The 21358-nt window shown below is 33.5% G+C and overlaps 1 protein-coding gene across 1 annotated transcript in view; it reads left to right on the top strand.

Moving 5' to 3' along the window:
• The first annotated feature begins 338 nt into the window (after positions 1 to 338).
• c4b (complement C4B (Chido/Rodgers blood group)) overlaps positions 339 to 21358 on the top strand; it is a 36946-nt gene continuing 15926 nt past the window's right edge. The window contains exons 1-20 of the mRNA NM_001365137.1: positions 339 to 499; positions 4956 to 5142; positions 5298 to 5469; positions 5739 to 5812; positions 5981 to 6069; positions 6214 to 6296; positions 6404 to 6491; positions 6640 to 6757; positions 7854 to 7983; positions 8166 to 8278; positions 8465 to 8626; positions 9013 to 9174; positions 9747 to 9932; positions 10048 to 10215; positions 10299 to 10431; positions 15378 to 15449; positions 15731 to 15940; positions 16271 to 16382; positions 17055 to 17125; positions 17207 to 17346. Coding sequence (NP_001352066.1) covers positions 423 to 499; positions 4956 to 5142; positions 5298 to 5469; positions 5739 to 5812; positions 5981 to 6069; positions 6214 to 6296; positions 6404 to 6491; positions 6640 to 6757; positions 7854 to 7983; positions 8166 to 8278; positions 8465 to 8626; positions 9013 to 9174; positions 9747 to 9932; positions 10048 to 10215; positions 10299 to 10431; positions 15378 to 15449; positions 15731 to 15940; positions 16271 to 16382; positions 17055 to 17125; positions 17207 to 17346 — 2547 coding nt within the window. The 5' untranslated portion in view covers positions 339 to 422. The remainder of the gene's footprint in view (positions 500 to 4955; positions 5143 to 5297; positions 5470 to 5738; positions 5813 to 5980; positions 6070 to 6213; positions 6297 to 6403; positions 6492 to 6639; positions 6758 to 7853; positions 7984 to 8165; positions 8279 to 8464; positions 8627 to 9012; positions 9175 to 9746; positions 9933 to 10047; positions 10216 to 10298; positions 10432 to 15377; positions 15450 to 15730; positions 15941 to 16270; positions 16383 to 17054; positions 17126 to 17206; positions 17347 to 21358) is intronic.

Raw genomic sequence — 21358 nt, 5'->3', positions numbered from 1 at the left:
CTGATGTTGAGTTGAGATGACTGGAAAGATTCACTTGGTTAAAGAATTTTAGGCAAGATTTTTTTTTTTACAGTGTACTACTACTACTACTACTAATATTAATAATCTTAATAATAACAACAGTTAAATTTGACAACTGAATTTAATTCATTTTGAACAATTGTAGTGTTTCTTTGTACTACATTCTCAAAAGTATCCCTATTCAAATGGATTAGAACCAAATTATTGATTTTTTGCCATATTTGTTTGTGTTTCTTTCAAGTCACATGACTTTGGGGAAAGCACTGGTTGTGCAATGACTGCTGAAAACCATGATAACCCCATTAAACCCCAAATAACTCAGTTGCTCTTGTGCAACATTTGCACAGCAGAGCTGAGAGAACAAAATCAGTCTGAAATCATCTGCAAACACAAGACTTACCATGGAGGAGCAAATTCGTCCTCTTCTCTATCTGCTGCTCTGCATGAGCTGTGCTGTTCAAGGAAATAGCAATCAGAGGTAAGAATTGTACAGTGCATGTAAATATTATCAATGTTGTTGTTATTATTATTGATAAGTTCATCCAAAAATAAAAATTATCATTTATTTTCCCTCACTGGGTTTTAAATCTTTAGGAGTTTCTTTGTTGAGCACAAAATAATATATTTTAAAAAATGCTGGCTGCTGGGACCCATCAAAAAAAATAAAATAATAATAATTATATATATATATATATATATATATATATATATATATATATATATATATATATATATATATATATATATATATATATATAAATATATATATATATATATATATATATATATATATATATAWAWATATATATATATATATATATATATATATATATATATATATATATATATATATATATATATATATATATATATATATATATATATATATATATATATGAAAGTGAATGAGTCCCAGCAACCAGCATTTTAAAAAAAAAAAATATCTTCTTTAGTGTTCAACAGAATAAAGAAACTCATATAGGTTTTGAAGTAGTGAAAGGTGAGTAAATGATGACAGAATATTTAGTTTGGGTGAACTATTACTAGTAATAGCTAATGCTATTACTAACATGAAATAAAAATGAAAGTTACTTGTACAGCCTTTATAATAGTCATTATCAAAGTCAAAGTTTCATCATATTCTTTTTAAAGTTCATTGTTTATTAATGTTGTATATTTAAAATGGTTTAACATTGGGTAAAAAGCACTTCAGGTTAACAAGAACTAACAAGGAGCAATGTTATTGTTTAGTATAATAACTTTATTTGTGTTAAATATAATATATTTAATAATGCTATAACAAGGGATAAATTAAATTAATTCATTTACTAATTAATTAATGCTAGTAAATACATTAACTATAACATAGGCTAATAAAACCGTATTGTAAAGTGTTAGTAATATTTATAATAATGAATAGGCAGGTGGTTATTTTTTTAGGTAATACAGCTCCAAAAAGAAAAATAATAAGGATGTAACAAACATTCGATTAATAGCTTCCTTAATTTTCTCTTCATTTTTAAATTGAATCAAATTAATACAATTAAAATACACTAAAATGATTTAACCGATTGAGCTCAAATGACTCAAAAATTAACTTTAGCTAACAAAACTTTTGTTATGCTTTTGTCTTATTTATGATATTATTGTTTAGTGGATAATATTTTGTCCCTCAAAATTGACCACATTCATTTAATTTCACATTCAGATCCAGCTTAATATATTCAATGAAATTAAACTGTTTTTGCTGTAGTTTACACTGAATAAAATATCTGGGCTAATTAGGCCATGCACTATATCCTTCGAAATTGGAAACATTCATAAATTAAAGCATTAATGTTACTGTTTTAAAATGAGCCAATATTTCTCACCATTTCAGCATTTATTTTAAAAAAATATGGTAAAAACTGTGTTCATTTTAAATATCGTAGTTTTGTAGTTTTACATTTCATTGATTTCTGTGATTCAAAGCTAAATTTCAATCACCATTGCTTCAGTGTCACATAAGCATTCAGAAACCATTATAATATGATGATTTGCTGTTCTATTATGATTTATTATTATATAAATCGCTCATCAAATCAGTTACTATTTTAATATTGTTGTCTTGTTTAACTTCCTCTGTTAAATGCAAAAATAAAATTTTAAGGTTAATAAATAAAGCAAGTAAAAAAAATTGTTGAGAGGAGAACACACGCCCATGCGAACATGGGGAGAAGATGCAAACTCCACACAGAAATGCCACCTGACCCAGCCGGGACTCGAACCAGTGACCATCTTGCAGTGAGACAACATCGCTACTCACTGTGCCAACATGTCGCCCCTGTGTCAGTGGCACCCCCAGAAAATTTTCTTAGAGGTGGCCAGAAGAGGCTATAACAAATCTTGGGGTGGCACACAAAAAATAATGTATTCAGTGGTTTTAATTCATTTAATTAATTACTCTTGAAATACGGCAATTTATTCTATGAAATATTTTAGCAAGTACATGTGTAAACCAAATAAAAATCAACATTTAGTTTAAAAGCACTTTTCATATATATAAATATCTTCTCAGTAATTTTTCACATACTTTTATTGTACAGCATGCAGTATATGCCATGTCTAAAATGAATGAAGATTAATGAATTAATCATAAAAACAGACAAACGAACAAGGGCAAAGTAGTGGCACAGTAGGTAGTGCTGTCGCCTGCAAGAAGGTTGCTGTTTCGAGCCTCGGCTCAGTTGGCGTTTCTGTGTGGAGTTTGCATGTTCTCCCTGCGTTCGCGTGAGTTTTCTCCAGGTGCTCTGGTTTCCCCCACAGTCCAAAGACATGTGGTACAAGTGAATTGGGTAGACTAAATTATGGTTCATTCTGCTGTGGTGACCCGGGATTAATGAAGGGACTAAGCCGACAAGAAAATTAATGTATGAACAAATGAACAATTTGTACAAAAGGCATTACTATACACACACACACACACACACACACACACACACACACACACACACACGCACACACACACACACACACACACACACACACACACACACACACACACACACACACACAAACTTACTATACAGACCCTAATAATATAATTTAACCATATTTCTTTCTGAGCCACAATATTATTAATACTGCTTATTGATATAGCTTAAGATAAATATTACATTGCCATTGCTGTCTATTGAAGGTGTATGCGTGCTGTCAACAATGATCGGGGAGGGAGAAGAGCAGTGAATCAGCTATGTCAGTGGCACCAATCAATCCACAATAATTTAGTGACGGCATTCATTCATTTATTCATTCATTCATTCATTCATTCATTCATTCATTCATTTTAATTTTTTTTTTATTTATTGAAATATTTTACATTTACGTAAGTATATTTAAATTAATAATATCAACAGCAAAACCATTGGGGTGGCCACAGGTGTGGCCAGAGTTCACACTCATGGGACACATGGGTCTTTTGGTCTGAAAAAAAGGTGTGTTACGACACATTATTGGCGCGTTGCTATTTTGAGGATCTAAAATAGACTTTGCAATAGACCAGCTGAAAGCAGGTCTAAAATACAACTTATACAGGTCTAATATATATATATATATATATATATATATATATATATATATATATATATATATATATGAAACCCACTACCTCCATGCCTTCTTTATCTTGGGGGGCTTTTTTTTTTACTTTATTCATGACAATTTGCATATGTATAATATTATTATTATTAGCATTATTATTTATGATATGCATATTTATATTTGTTTTAATAAAAACAAGCTTAGATTTGTCCACCTGTCAGGTTTTAGACCATATGAGGCAGAGAATGTGTGTTTGGATATAACTTTTTTGAGCATACTTCGTTATTATTGTTAATTTTTTCATGTGCTGGAAACTAGAACTGAATTTAGAAATAGTTTTTAAAACAAATCTTTGTCCACAAAAGAGAAAAAGATAAAGTGAAAGTGAAGGCGGATTAGAGGAGGCTCATTCTTTATCCTTGCGCTGCAGATGCTCTGTTTAACTGTTTTCTCGCTAGTGAAGCATTCAGTTTTTCCTCTTACAAAATCCACCATCTAAATAGCAAATGCACCATGGCATGATGCAACTCACTCTTAAAGGGCATGGGAGATGAGACTCTAATTGGTTTATTCTCAAAACACACCCATAACTCATCCCCTTCCACCGAATTAGCTCTATCACTGTCTCTCCACTCCACCAATAGCTGGTGTGTAGTGAGCACACTGGCGCCGTTGTCCTGTGGCTGCCGTTACATCATCCAAGTGGATGCTGCACACTGGTGGTGGTGTGGAGAGACCCCCCTCATGATTGTGAAGCGCTTTGGGTGTATGGCCATACACAATAAATGTGCTATATAAATACACATTACATTACATTACATTACATTTATTCTCAAAACACACCCATAACCCATTAAGAGAATAAGCTCGACCCTGTTAGACCATGCGCTGCGGTGCAGCATATTTTTCTGTCCTTGAAATATCAAAAGAGGATTCGGACACACCCTTAATGCTTTGACTTCGTGTCTTTGTGTCTCGACCAATCAGCACAGTTGTCAAGGCAGAATTTTAAGTGCAACCAATCATTTTAAACAGAGACATAGTGAATCGTTCAAAGAAATTAAAATGTTAAGTTCAGAGAACTTAAAATATTAATTAAAAGATTTTTGCTGCCTAATGTGTAAGTTAAACACACCTGTTTAACTTGGTATTTTAAGTAATGTCAAGTTATATTAACTTAATATTTTTAATAATTACAACAGTGGGGTTTACAGAATAGATTTTCTGAAATGTGTTGTCAAAGAAGGAAAAGTTGTTGACTTTTTCATAGACTATTTTTGACTAAACAAGATGAGTTAAGCTAAAAAGTTATTGAGGTTTTTTAATCTTTCTTCTTTTTTCCATCTGTGTGCCAGATTCCTCATCACTGCTCCGAGTGTGTTTCATGTTGGTGTGAAAGAACCTATAGTGATTCAGGTCGGGGAGGCACTGGTCGGCAAACCCGTGTCCTGTCAGTTAGAAACAGAGACGCGGGTTCCCATGTCCGCAAAGGAAACCAAAACAATACACCAAAAAGGAAAGTTTGAGACAGTGAATCTTGAGGTAATGCATATCTAAGTAAAAATGCATTTACAAGTATCTTATATGTGTGTGTGTTTTTAGATTACTTAATGAAAGTCTAGCTGTATTATATTACTGATATAAGCATTCACAGTCCCGTCAGAACAGTCCCGTATATTGTTTATTTTCTCTTTAAGATATTTGCAAATACAGTTTCAAACCTGAAGTCAATCAATGGAGAGCCTCCTTATCTAAATCTGGCATGTGAGGTTGATGGTCAGAGACAGCAGACGCGTGTTCTGGTCTCCAAACACAATGGCTACATCTTTATTCAGACGGACCAACCCATATACAACCCCACACAGAAAGGTACAATAAACACACTTTTAGTTTTCAACCAAAAACTAAAATATTGTTAGCTAAAATGTAAAATATCTGTGAATTGTGGATGACAGTTAATATTAGTTTAGGTTCTTCATTGCATGCATCTACTAGGATTAATTTATTTCATGTTATATCTCTGCATATGAAATTATCTACAAGAGTATTGCAATAATATATTTTAAAGTTTAAATGTAAGCTATTATCTAATGAATGTAGCATGTCTTAATTAGGATATTATGTGTTTCGTGTTACAGTTCGATTCAGAATCTTCACTCTTGATCACTCCATGCGACCAAAATTAGAGATGTATGTTTATGTCTCTATATATGTAAGTAATATTTATTTATTTTGCATTTTGTATAACATGCTTTTTGTAACTTACATTAAAGGAATAATACATTTTAATTATTTTATTTATGCAATTAAAATGATTCTTTCAGCAACTTCTCATTTATTAAGTTAATCGAGATTCTTGGTCATCTTCATCTATCCTTAGAATGCTGATGGGAACAAGGTCAAGAAGTCAAAGTACAGAGTGTTGGATGGCATCCTGTCAAAAGACTACAAAATTCCTGATGTTTCCAAGTATAGTTGATCTCTTTTTATAACATGGCAAAAGGAAACTGTGATACTCACTGAAATCTATATTAGCATGCGGTTCAATCTGTTTACATGACACCATTCAGACTTTTAAAGTAATGAATTCATCTATTTAATTAATCTCTATAGACCTGGTGTATGGAAGATTACAGCACATTATGAAGATGATGTGGACAATGCAGCGGTGCGCGAATTTAAAGTCCAGAAGTTTGGTAAGTGTAATAAAATTACACTCTGACATACATGTCAGTAAGAGTTGCTTTACTTCTATAAATTGTATTTTATCAACTGCAGCTGAAATACAATGCATTTCTGTTAGTTCTTCCCAGCTTTGGTGTTTCAGTTCACTCAGAGAAAGCCTTTCTGCAAGCAAATGCTAAGACATTAACATTCACTATTCAGGCCTCGTAAGTTCAAATTCAGATAAATGAATGATTATAAATTATTTAGATAGTTAATAACAACAATTCTGTTACTTTTTTTTTTTTAAATAGCAAATTAATTGAGAAGCTAGATTAAAAACTGTTGTTTTTTTCTTTCTTTGTAACCTGAAAGATATTCCTATGGAAAGACCATTGATGGTGGTTTCCACTGTCGGTTTGGGATAAAAAAAGGCAAGTCAGAGAATGATCCTGAAATTGAGTTCATCAAGGGGTTGGAAAAAACTGGATCTGTAAGTACAGTAAATAAATAAAAGTAAAATAATAATAATAAGTTCGAAAATAAAACACCCATGTGTCTCTAAGGCAATTAACCTGATATCATTCAGCTTTTATTTATCCAGTAGTGTCTGTATTGTTTGAAAAACATTAACAACATTAAACAATAAAACCATTTAACCTTCCTATCATGTTTGGGTCAAATCTGACCGACTTACAACTTAACACACTTATAAATATTGTGTTTCTGATTGAATCAAGGCCTTGTGATATCCTCCACACTATGCACTTGAACGTGTAAAAGTGATGATCACCTCTTTCACTGAATTTTGATTGTTTTAATTAACCGTGTTACACCTCTGGTGTTCCAGATTAAAAGTGACTGCCGTAGAAAATGAATGGTCTCCAGACTCTATATTCAACCATCAAACGGAAAACATCCCCATATACACTACCCCAACTCACTCGCTCGCACACACATTTTAGACTGAACAATGTCTTTTGTGAATACATCTCTTTCCTGTGCTTATGTGCTGATCCTCCCTCGTGATTACCTCCATGACATTACATGTTCATTTTGTAATACAATTAATACCCTGCAGTTATTTTATGTCTAATTCTATAAATTCATGCTAAACACTAGTTTAAGACATTGTTCACAGCTAAAGAATGCTTTTTGACAAATTTAAGAGCAGTTAAAAGAAACCGATCAATTCTCTCCCGGAACACTAAAGTAAGGGGCCAGAGGTGAACACGATAGGAGGGTTAAATACACTTTATTGACATTTTTCAATTATTTATAAGACACATTTAACCCCAATGTTAAATGTTTATGTCATTTTGGGCTCAACTTTATATAGAGTACCAATAGGTATCAGAAAAAAAAGAAAAATATAATAATATAATAAAAATAAAATTCTAAAAAAATATATAAATATATTTGACATATCCTGCATATATTGCACATTTTAAGTAAATTGTGTTTATAAAGATGTATTTGTACATAGTCTATGCTGACGATCGATGATTCTTTGGGTCCAAACAAGCCTTGGATGTGAAAATTACCGGTTTTGTCCTGTTGATTGCTAATGGTATCTTTCCCTTTTGTAGGTGAAAGAAGGCCTTGCAAAGATAACAGTCAACATTTCAGACATCACCCAAAAACTGGACACAGCATTAGAAGAACTGGCAACAACTCAGACCCAATTCTACATTTCTGCCACAGTGACGGATATTTTAAGTAAACACTCATGAAATCAGTTTTGTCAGTATTATTTAAACTTCAGGGCACTAAAAGTGTAACAAAGATAACATGAACATACTTTTTATGATCTCATTTTATAATGGAAATGGTTATATTTTTTATTTGATATATGAATACAATCAATTCATTAGCTAAAATGACTGTACACATCTCAAAAGGTGGTGAGGTACAGGAATCTGAAACCTTCCTTCCTGTTGTTTTGAGTCGGTACAATGTGGATCTGTCTCGGACAAGACTGTTCTACACACCTGCATTTCCTTTACAAGCAGTGGTAAAGAAAAATAGATCTATAATGTTTATAATCACAATACAATGATCATATAATACTGGCAGTCAGAGAGTATTGTAATTCACCACTAATCGGTTATTATATTTTATCAAGGCAGCTTTCACAAATTTGGTAATATTTTGCTCATGATTTCATTCTTTGATGTCAGTTATTTATGTTTTTGTCTAGGTCACAGTTCGTCACCCAAATGGTTCTCCTGCTGAAGGCGTTCAAGTTAAATTAGATGTCTCGAACTCTAAAGAAAAGTCTACAATTGTTACTACTAATAAAGAAGGAATCGCATTTTACAGCTTCAACCTAGACGGAAAACCACCTTCAGTTTTAGTGCAGGTTAATACACCCAAATACACTATGCTTGCAAAAAAATAAAAATAAAAATCTCTCCAAAGTTGTTCCAAACCTTGAACAAAACCATAGACATTTCGAAGAACAGTGGTAGATGAAAGCCATTCATTGTTTAATCAGTCAATCAATCAATCAATCAATCAATCAATCAATCAGTCAATCTTCCTCTTTTGCATTTAACAACAGAAAGAAGCTCAAAAAGGTCTGGGACAACTTGAGGTTGAGTAAATGATGTCAGAAATACTAGCTGTTGTTTGAAATATAGAGCTCGGAATTATTGTGTTTGCTTTGTTAAAAGCACATACTTTCAAGAATAATTTCAAATTCCCTGTTATGTAAGATGTATTTTCCTAATTGAGTATTTTCTGCAGGCAACTGTGGATAATGCCAAGTCAATAAGAGCTGTGCATCCGATGAAATCCACAAGCTTCCTTTATATGAGTGTGACAAATAAAGTCTTATCATCAGGACAGTTTCTGGAAGTCTCATTTTACCCCAAAGGTAATCCAGAAGATGGGCAAATATATTATATGGTAAGTATTGTTTTAGAATGTATCATAAAATTAAAGTAAAGGCACATCTGAAGTTCTATTACAGTTCATTATCACCTTTTTCCATTGAAATATGTTAATTTATGAAATGTATTGTATCATTTTTATTATTGGGGGTCAAGCAGCAAAGCTTTGGAGGCACCCATTGTTTCCATTAGCGTTCCTATTATTATTTTTATTATTCTGCTTCTTCTTCTTCTTCTGCCGAATTTGAATGGCAGCCCATATAACCATATGCGGAAGAGTTGTATAATTTGGCACAATGATAGAGGGCAGTTTAAACATGAACCACAGTAAACCTGACATCTCTAACTCGAACTCTGTAGCACCACCACTTGTCCACATTTCACTTACGTTTATCATTATAAGTTTTGAACCGAAAATACTTTGGAAGTCAATGGTTCAAAGTTTTTAACATTTTTTAAAATATATCTTATTTTGCACTTAACAGAAGAAAAACATTTGTAAAGGTTTGAAACAAGCAAAGGATGAGTAAATGATTTTTTGTTTGTATTTGTGTAGTATCCCTTTAAGAAAAGCATGTGTCTCTTCAGATTGTCAGCAGAGGTATGTTGAGATCAACAGGCTCTGTTGCATCAGGTTCTGAAGTAAAAAAATCCATCCAAATACACCCAAACATGACCCCATCCTTCAGATTGATTGCTTTTTACTATATCAAAGAGGGTGACATCATCGCTGATTCTGTATGGGTAGACGTAGAGGACACTTGTGATGGAGAGGTAAACAATAAAAAAAGCATTTACATTCATTTTAAATGGTCAAAAGGTTACAGCTATTTGTTTCAATAACAAACACAAACAGGTTTACTGTTCTGCTCTCTTACCCTCCATTTAGTTTGAGGTAAAACTGCATCATAATTATGGCAATCATAATTATGAACCTGAAAGCACAGCTGAGCTTGACATTGATGTAGGACAACAGAAAAATGCAAAAGTAGCCTTACAAGTTGTGGACAAAGCCATTTACGCCTTGGGGGCTCAAAACAAACTCACCCAGAAACAGGTGTGTACTTTTATTTTTGTACCAGATAGACAATTGATGTTGGATCTTGACGGTTTTTATGTTTCTTATTTACCTGTGCAAAGGTGTTTGCCTCTATGAAGTCTTATGATCTGGGGTGTTCTTATGGCGGTGGTGAGAATACAGCAGCTGTTTTTAACGATGCTGGCCTGGCCTTCATCTCTCACTCCACCACGATTCGTTCAGCGATGAGAAAAGGTGTGAAATCAGACCAAAATTGTCTTTGGTAAGGGGTGTCCAAACATAGACTGTATCTGAAATTGGCCCCTATAACCTTAAATCATAATATTTAAAGGAGCAGCCATTTCTTGTTGTGACGTAGTGGCAGATAGAGCTTAACGTGCTGTAATTTAAGAAAACAAGTGCAAATTGAAATTACAAAAAACAACAGCATATTGAGAAAAGATCTTCATTAGTTTGACAGCACACGTGCTGCACATCCTCACAACACAAACGCATTTTTAAAAAAATGTGCTGCCTTTTTACAGACATAGCTGCGTTCCAAATGCCACTCTATACACCAGGCATGACCTACCCTGTTCCAGGAGATCGACCTTCTAGCAGATTTCAGTTGCAACCCATATCAAACACACCTGCCTGTAATTATCAAATGCTGTTCAGGTCCTAATTAATTGGTTCAGGTGTGTTTGATCAGGGTTGGAGCTGAACTTTGCAGGAAGGTCGATCTCCAGGAACTGGGTTGAGCACCACTGCTATACACTATGCATATATGCACTATGTACTTATCCACTTACACACTCCACATCATAGTATTCTGTATGTATGTAGTATCGTCCCAAATAAAACACTAATGATTTATTTTTTTTTACTAAGCGGAAATTCAAACCGTTTTTCTCTGATGATGCTTTACGGTTGCCCTAGTTAAATAAATGACCAAAGTACCAATTATACCTGCCATAACTATAACCATAGTTATAGTCATAGTTATAGCTGCCATTTTGCTTTCACAAACCAAAATAAGATTATCCAACATGTGTGTCCAATAGCTCCGGCCCATCTGCTATGTGATCAAAACAGTGGCTGTTGAGTGTGTAAAATGTCTATCATTACACACTTCATTTTAGTGGTTGAATAAGTGCATCATCTGGGTAATTAAGGTGCACTTATTATTTTTAGAGTTTTGAGTGTGAATGCCCTACTTATGCTAAAAAATGACATAGAATAGTGCATGAGTATGCAATTTGCAACCTCTAAAACATGATGGACCAAGCTATTTAGGTTACGGTACTTAAGGCTAACAAATACTAAAGACACAAAAATTGAGATATTAAAATAAACAAACAAAAAAACTCACTTTTAAAAGATCACCTACAACTTCACTGAACAATGGGCTTCATCCGAAACTGCTTACTACTCAGTTGGTACTGCATTTGAATTTTAAAGTACTACTCGGCCGTTAGAGAAGTTCTATACAGTATGAATGTGAAAAGTATGAATGGAGTTCGGACATACTACACTGTAAAAAATTGCTGTTAAAAGACGGTCAGATTCTACGGTAAAATAATGTTTTTTCACTAAAACAGTAATATGCTGTTAAAAATTCTGCATTCTGGGTAACATTTTTGTTTTCGAGAAAGTAACCAACTGCAGAAAACTATGAGCGAACAGAGTTCAGATTTGACGTTTTTGAAGTCTGTGTTTGAAATCACATTTTGTGCCCTTGTTGACTATTTCATCAACTAGTTCACCAATATAGTTCACCTGACAGAGTTAATGAACACTAATGAGTGAATTCAGACACTGATGAACACCTGCTGTTAATAATCTCAATTACTGAAGGAAAGAAACAAGAAACGCAAACAGTGACTTGAGTTACAACATTAAATAAAATCAAGTAAAATAAAACACCTTCAGTCTCAGCAGAGGATCATTAAACAACTCCACAAACAACAGCAGATACACTTATTACTGACGGCTTGGACTTCCATACTATTCTCATTGAGATCCAACAGAAATTTAGGTGTTTTTTGTATCACCGTAATGGAGTGAGGGGCTGATTTAGTTGGGCTCTTCACCCTTGAACTCATTTAATTAGACTTTCCAACTGCTGTAATACAAAGTTTACAAAATATTTGTACTATAGCAATTAAATGGGAAAATTAATAGATAGATTAATCTAGTTGTCTGAAAATTGTTCTCATGAATGTTTTGGTAAGGTCTGGATGAAGGGCCTCATGCAACAGTTTTTATGTTTAGTTGCAGATATTCATTTAATTAATAAGTGGAAACAGAAAAGATGTAACTACCTTAACATTAATATAACATATAAAAAACATTTCTGATATGACAAAGACACACTCAGACCTCATGAATCAGACCATGTACCTCAACAATGGTAGCAATTCAAATGTTTCACGCTGCAATGCATGCTGGTTGTGGCACAGTACAAATATCCCAGCATGTATTGCGGAATGAATAAATGTAGTATAATGGTCTTACAGTTTTCTTTATTTGCGTTTTATTCTGTTGTTGTTTATGTTTAGACTATCAGTTGCCTGTTTGTGAGTTAAACTGTTAATTTTGTTAGTTGTCACCATTATTGAGGTTCATACGCTGATAATTGATGTCTGTTTGAGTGCAACTTAAATCATAGAGCAGTGTTTTTGTCCAAGATATTCTTTAAAACTTTCAGAAATCATTGCCACATATGATGTGAACACTGAATAGGAGCAGTAAATTATATTAAATTAGAACAGACTCTGCCATTTAATAGCATCTTAACCATTACCAGATCTTATATAGGTTTTTGGCTGGCTTGCCTCATCAAAAGAGCGTTTTAAACAAAGTTCTTGACATTTGCAGCAGCCAAATTACATTAATGATAAAAATGTCAGGGCTGAGAGCCCGACTAAAGCAAACTCTGTTCTCCATGATGGTGACGTAAAATATTAACCTTTCTCTCAAGAAGAACTTTAGTAGATGTTATACAAAAATAAATGTTTCAGTAATAAGTGTAGCTGGTGATGCTGTTTGTAGAGTTGTTCAATCATCCACTGATAATTTAAATGATTTAATCATTTGTTGACCTTCAGGTTATTTCATTTCAAAGCTGTGACTAAAATTGTAGTTTTGTATGTTCTTTTCTTGTTTTTTCCCTTCAGTATTTCTTCATTTGTTCACTGCTAATCCTCAATTATCATTTAATTTGTCATTTAATTAATTAATTTACTTCAGCTTTGCTACGTTTCTTGAACGCTCAGTAGTGTGGACACTTCAATTAAAACTGAAGTATATGCTCTGGGATTTAAAGGGTTAAAGGTGTGAAAGTAAAAACACAGTGTAAAAAAAATTTATTTTAACAGTAATATACTGTTAATTTAAACTACGAAAGTAGACTGTAAAAAAAACAGTAGATTGCTGGCAACCACAGCTGCCAGTAGTTTACCGTTAAATAAAGGAAAAAAACAGTATTTAACTGTTTAACCTGAAGCAAATTTCTTCTGTGTGTCACCGTTGTGGGGGAGAGTAGAGCCAGTGTATGAGCTAAAGATGAACGATGAACTGCTGATGTTATTCTGTATGTTTCTTTATTTAAAGACAGCAGCTGTTTAGTTGCTGATGCAGTCAGAATCTCTCTGGTAATTCCAGATTTACATGTATGTGTGCTGCTGTGAAATATAAGAAATTTGGGTTAAATAAAACTTTTCTAATTAACTAAAATAAGTTATCATTATGATTATGCTTCCAAGCATATATAGCACAATACTTCATAAACTCATTCAGCAGTTGGCCAATTTGAGGATGTTGCTTTCAGTGAACAAAATGAGTTCACTTGAGTATTGTGTATATCAATGTAGTCCATGTATTTTTACAGCAACATACTGTAAAATAACAGTACATTGCTGGCAACTGCAGCTGCCAGTATTTTACAGTTTTTTAACGGGACAATTTTAACAGTGTACATCCACCTTTTTGTCATGGTCACGTGACCTACCTGCGTCAGTTGCGCCGATTTACTCCCATTCATGAATTCTCTCACGGGACATCATGGGATAGCGCAGCATGCATGTGATGCGCACTTCAGAATCTCGCCGGAACTAGTAAGTCATCCTTGGTACTTCTTGCATACTGATTTTCGAATTCTATGAATTCGGACATACTACTCGGCTCGCACACTGATTTTCCGTACTATATAGTATGGAAGTATGCGGTTTTTGGAAACCTCCTACTCAGTAGGTGCGGCATTTTAATTTAAACTTACTACTCGACCGTTAAAAAAGTACGTTATAGTACTGTATAGCCTACTGTATATTATGGAGGTATGCGGTTTCGGTTTCAGAGTTCATGTGCCAAATTAATTTGACCACAAGATGGCATCCACTGTGTAATACCAGTGTATTGTTTAATCACAGTAACATTTGTATACATGACAGAAATCAAAATACTTTCACTACTAATAGACAACGCACTTAATGTTGAACAATAATCACAGGGTCTAACCAAGAATTCTAATCTTCCTGAAGGATTTATCAACCAGAAAAACATAAACAAAATGGCATCCCTGCTGAAAAATCCAGCTTAAACCAGCCTTGGCAGGTTGGCTGGTTTTAGCTGGTCAACCAGGCTGGTTTGAGAGGGGTTTTGGCCATTTACAGGCTGGTTTCCAGCCATTTCCAGCCTAGTCTTAGCTGGTCAGGCTGGAAAATGACCAGCTAATCCAGCTAAAACCAGCTTGACCAGCCTGGTTTAAGCTGGACATAGCTGGTTTTGGCTGGGCTCCCAGCCTGGCTAGTCTGATCAAGCTGGTTTTAGCTGGTCATCTCCTAGCCTGACCAGCTAAGACCAGGCTGGAAATGGCTGGAAACCAGCCTGGAAATGGCCAAAACCCCTCTAAAACCAGCCTGGTCGACCAGCTAAAACCAGCCAACCAGCCTAGGCTGTGGACTTGTAAGGAGTAGTGATTGCAGGTTAGTGGTCGATTTCAGATACAGATATCTTGGAGAGGAACTGTTTACCAAGAGTAGAGTTTACATAAACTTAGATTAAGGACAGTGCCCTTTAAAGACAATGTATGGACTCCCCTGCTCTAGAAAAAAACAAAAAAACAAAGTGGTTCGGTGCTTATTTTTTGTACTTAACAAATCTGCAACATTTAAAAAAACATTTTTCTGTTGATTGTCTAGGTTTCAGCTGTGAGTCTGGTTTTAGACGCAACAAACGTGAGATTGATGTTCAAGCAGAAATGGCAAGAAAAGGTGTAGTATTATAGTTGAATATTGCATTTTATGTTTCATTTAACAAAGTGGCAGTCACCTGTACTTGGATGAACTCAGGGGTTTAACTCAAAAATGGTTTTAAAATTGCTTTTAAAGACAATGAGTGTAATAGTATTTAATTATTACATCAGATTGAATCGTGCTGGTTAAAAGGGACAAGCAAAAAGTAAATTCAAAATAGATTCAAAATAGATACACTGGGCTTTATTTGATTTTGCAGCACATGTTGTTAATTTCTGTTTATTTCTTTTGACCTGCAGAGGCTGCGTTTAAGAAAACAGAATTACAGAAATGCTGTCGCCATGGATTCACCCTGATTCCTATGAAGTTTACTTGCGACGAACGAGCAAAAAGAGTGAGCAAAACCGAAAGCAAAGACTGTGTGAATGCCTTCAGAGAGTGCTGTGAGTTTGCAACAAAGCTGAGAGACAAAAAGAGGAGAGAAGACATGAGGACAGGACATGGCAGAAGTGAGTATAACACCATGTACACAACACAATTTTCAATAAACACTGAAATATTTTACTTGTTTTGATCATTTATTTACACAACAAACAATGCTTTTGGCTGCTAAAAACAAAAAATTGGTGGCATAGACATGTGTGAGTACCAAAATAATGGTGAAATATACGGCCAATTGTGCACAGATGTCTTTTGCTTGTTAACGATATATAAAAACCTTGTCATCTGTTAAGAAAAACAATGTTTTTTTTTCTTTTTGTACATTATTCTTGTGTGAATATAAACTTAATGGAAATCTGTATATACATTTTCATTTACATTTTTTTATATTTTTACAGCTATTAATTCTAATGAAGTTGAGGAATTTTTTGACTTTGAAATACAAAACATTCGTCATTATTTCCCTCCAAGCTTTGAGTTCAAACAGATTGACGTGAAAGGAAAGGTTAGGTGAGTATCTTTCAGTTATTGTACACTGTTACATGTTCTAATAATACTTGCCTGTTCTTGATTCACAGGGGTCTCTGTTTATTTACACTTTTAAATTTCATTATGGGAACAATATCTTAATAAGAGTCTATATCTTAATAAGAATCCCCATGATAAGAAATTGTCATGATTCAATATTACAGCAATTTTATATATTGTGATATTGTGAGAAGAAAACTTTGGCAACATCTGTTTTAACGAAAGAGAAAAGATGGTTTGGCTTCAATTTAATTGCTGTAGTGCAAAATGGAATTTTGAAGCAGACAAACTGACCAACACTTTAATGAAAACTGGTTATAAATGTTGTTTGCACATTTCTGTGATACCGCCATCTATATTTTACTAACTTGCGGCATGCAGAAGGTGACCGCACTGACAAGAAAAAAAATCAAGTTCAACACCACCTCCTAGTACTAAACTTATTAACATGAAATCTGAGCAGAGATCAACCTGTCCCATAATGCAGTTGATAAGCATAAATAAATACAAAACACAAATGAATCACAAAATATGGAAAACTGTTATTTAACTGTTTTCACAAAGAGCCATTAAATAATGAAATACTTAAGTGTTTAAGATGTGAGAATCTAAGAGAAAATGTGGAATTGCATCATATCTTAAATATTCTTGCAGGCACAGAATCCATTTACCCCATTCTATCACAACATGGGAGATCCAGGCTCTCAGCTTATCTCCATCTCATGGTAATTTTTCCTCTCTCTGCTTTCAAAATTAATTTCAGTCCACAATTTAGCTAAACTTTAGATTTTTTTTTTCACCTACAGGTTTCTGTGTGGCAGAGCCTGTTGACCTCACTGCATTTAAGCCTGTGTTTATTTCTCTGAGGCTTCCCTATTCAGTCAAGCGCTATGAGCAACTGTCTATAGTTGCAGTGATCTTTAATTATGGCAAAATGGAAATGGAGGTTTGATTAAGATATTTATTTGTTTATTTATTCATTCATTCATTCATTTCATTTTCTTGTCAGCTTAGTCCCTTTATTAATCCAGGGTCGCCACAGTGGAATGAACCGCCAACCTATCTAGCAAGTTTTTACGCAGCGGATGCCCTTCCAGCCGCAACCCTTCTCTGGGAAACATCCACACACACTCATACACTACGGACATTTTAGCCTACCCAATTCACCTGTACCACATGTCACTGGACTGTGGGAGAAGCCGAAGCACCCAGAGAAAACCCATGCGAAGGCAGGAAGAACATGCAAACTCCACACAGAAACGCCAACTGAGCCGAGGTTCGAACCTGTGACCCAGCCACCTCTTGCTGTGAGGCGACAGAACTACCTACTGCGCCACTGCCTCGCCTATTTATTTATTTATTTATTTATTTATTTATTTATTTATTTATTTATTTATTTATTTATTTATGTATTTGTTTGTTTGTTTATTTATTCATTATTTATTTATCCATTTATTTATTTACAGTGTTTATTCATTTATTTATTTATTTATTTATTTATTCTTTTGTTAGTCATCATTTATTCATTTATTTATTTGTAAACTCTGACAAGTGGCTAATTCACTCCATGGAGAACCTGTACAGTATAAATACACAACAAAAAGTTCACACCAATATAAAATGTAACATAATATAAAATCACAATGATATTTTTTTGTGAGAAAAAAAAAATATATATATATTTCTGCACTATGAAAAATATATATTTTTAAAGAACTGTTCACTTAGGTTGTTAGGGCAATATGGTGGCTCAGTGGTTAGCACTGCTGGCATTTCTGTGTGAAGTCTGAGTAACCTGCCTAGTTAACCTAATTAACCTAGTTAAGCCTTTAATTGTCACTTTAAGCTGTATAGAAGTGTCTTGAAAAATATCTCGTCAAATATTATTTACTGTCATCATGGCAAAGATAAAATAAATCAGTTATTAGAGATGAGTTATTAAAACTGTTGTGTTTAGAAATATCTTGAAAAAAATCCTCCCTCCGTTAAACAGAAAATGGGGAAAAAATTAAACAGAGGGGCTAATAATTCTGACTTCAACTATGTATATGTATATATATACTGTTAAAAATTGTCCCGTTAAAAAAATGTAAAATACTGGCAGCTGCAGTTGCCAACAATGTACTGTTATTTTACAGTATGTTGCTCTAAAAATACATGGACTACATTGATATACACAATACTCAAGTGAACTCATTTTGTTCACTGAAAGCAACATCCTCAAATTGGCCAACTGCTGAATGAGTTTATGAAGTATTGTGCTATATATGCTTGGAAGCATAATCATAATGATACCTTTTTTTAGTTAATTAGAAAAAGTTTTATTTAACCCAAATTTCTTATATTTCACAGCAGCACACATACATGTAAATCTGGAATTACCAGAGAGATTTTGACTGCATCAGCAACTAAACAGCTGCTGTCTTTAAATAAAGAAACATACAGAATAACATCAGCAGTTCATCGTTCATCTTTAGCTCATACACTGGCTCTACTCTCCTCCACAACGGTGACACACAGAAGAAATTTGCTTCAGGTTAAACAGTAAAATACAGTTTTTTTCCTTTATTTGACGGTAAACTACTGGCAGCTGTGGTTGCCAGCAATCTACTGTTTTTTTACAGTCTACTTCCGTAGTTTAAATTAACAGTATATTACTGTTAAAATACATTTTTTACACTGTGTTTTTACTTTTACACCTTTAACCCTTTAAATCCCAGAGCATATACTTCAGTTTTAATTGAAGTGTCCACACTACTGAGCGTTCAAGAAACGTAGCAAAGCTGAAGTAAATTAATTAATTAAATGACAAATTAAATGATAATTGAGGATTAGCAGTGAACAAATGAAGAAATACTGAAGGGAAAAAACAAGAAAAGAACATACAAAACTACAATTTTAGTCACAGCTTTGAAATGAAATAACCTGAAGGTCAACAAATGATTAAATCATTTAAATTATCAGTGGATGATTGAACAACTCTACAAACAGCATCACCAGCTACACTTATTACTGAAACATTTATTTTTGTATAACATCTACTAAAGTTCTTCCTGAGAGAAAGGTTAACATTTTACGTCACCATCATGGAGAACAGAGTTTGCTTTAGTCGGGCTCTCAGCCCTGACAATTTTATCATTAATGTAATTTGTCTGCTGCAAATGTCAAGAACTTTGTTTAAAAAGCTCTTTTGATGAGGCAAGCCAGCCAAAAACCTATATAAGATCTGGTGATGTTTATGTTGCTATTAAATGGCAGAATCTGTTCTAATTGAATATAATTTACTGCTCCTGCTACTGCAATGATTTCTGAAAGTTTTAAAGAATATCTTGGACTAAAACACTGCTCTATGAATTAAGTTGCACTCAAACAGACATCAATTATCAGCGTATGAACCTCAATAATGGTGACAACTAACAAAATTAACAGTTTAACTCACAAACAGGCAACTGATAGTCTAAACATAAACAACAACAGAATAAAACGCAAATAAAGAAAACTGTAGGACCATTATACTACATTTATTCATTCCGCAATGCATGTTGGGATATTTGTACTGTCCCACAACCAGCATGCATTGCAGCGTGAAACATTTGAATTGGTACCATTGTTGAGGTACATGGTCTGATTCATGAGGTCTGAGTGTGTCTTTGTCATATCAGAAATGTTTTTGTATGTTATATTAACTTTAAGGTAATTACATCTTTTCTGTTTTTCACTTATTATTTAAGTGAAAATCTGCAACTAAGCATAAAATCTGTTGCATGAGGCCCTTCATCCAAACCTTACCAAAACATTCATGAGAACAATTTTCAGAAAACTAGATTAATCTATCTATTAATTTTCCCATTTAATTGCTATAGTACAAACATTTTGTAAACTTTGTATTACAGCAGTTGGAAAGTCTAATTAAATGAGTTCAAGGGTGAAGAGCCCAACTAAATCAGCCCCTCACTCCATTACGGTGATACAAAAAACACCTAAATTTCTGTTGGATCTCAATGAGAATAGTATGGAAGTCCAAGCAGTCAGTAATAAGTGTATCTGCTGTTGTTTGTGGAGTTGTTTAATGATCCTCTGCTGAGACTGAAGGTGTTTTATTTTACTTGATTTTATTTAATGTTGTAACTCAAGTCACTGTTTGCGTTTCTTGTTTCTTTCCTTCAGTAATTGAGATTATTAACAGCAGGTGTTCATCAGTGTCTGAATTCACTCATTAGTGTTCATTAACTCTGTCAGGTGAACTATATTGGTGAGCTAGTTGATGAAATAGTGAACAAGGGCACAAAATGTGATTTCAAACACTGACTTCAAAACGTCAAATCTGAACTCTGTTCGCTCACAGTTTTCTGCAGTTGGTTACTTTCTCGAAAACAAAAATGTTACCCAGAATGCACTGTTTTTAACAGAATATTACTGTCTTAGTGAAAAAACATTATTTTCCCGTAGAATCTGACCGTTTTTTAACATCAATTTTTTACAGTGTATATATATATATATATATATATATATATTATATAGTGCTGTCAATCAATTTTAAAAAATTAATTAATCAAATTAATTAATAAATTAATTAATTAATTAATCAATTAATTAATTTTTTAAAAAATTATCGCGATTAATCAGATTAAAAATACTGAAACTTGAAATTTTGGCTATTCAAATGTAAAATTAATGTAAACGCAGGACAAAAACTATTTAAATTCAAAATATAATTGTTAATTAGAACTAAAATTCAAAATATAATTGTTTATTAGAATTTTTGTTTAACTTGTAACACAGATTTCTTCATGAAAACAACATACCCACAATAAACCATCAAGATCCTGGCTTGACAGCCATATTTATTAAAGAAATAAAACACAGGCATGTTAATGACATTAAAATTTCAAAACAATCAATGCCAATAAAGAAAACATTGATTTCCATGTTGGATTCTAAGTGGACTGCAAAAAAAT

The sequence above is a fragment of the Danio rerio genome, chromosome 16 (assembly GCF_049306965.1).
Source record: "Danio rerio strain Tuebingen ecotype United States chromosome 16, GRCz12tu, whole genome shotgun sequence".
NCBI classification, from domain to species: domain Eukaryota; kingdom Metazoa; phylum Chordata; class Actinopteri; order Cypriniformes; family Danionidae; genus Danio; species Danio rerio.
This window is presented reverse-complemented; position numbering and strand designations above follow the sequence as displayed.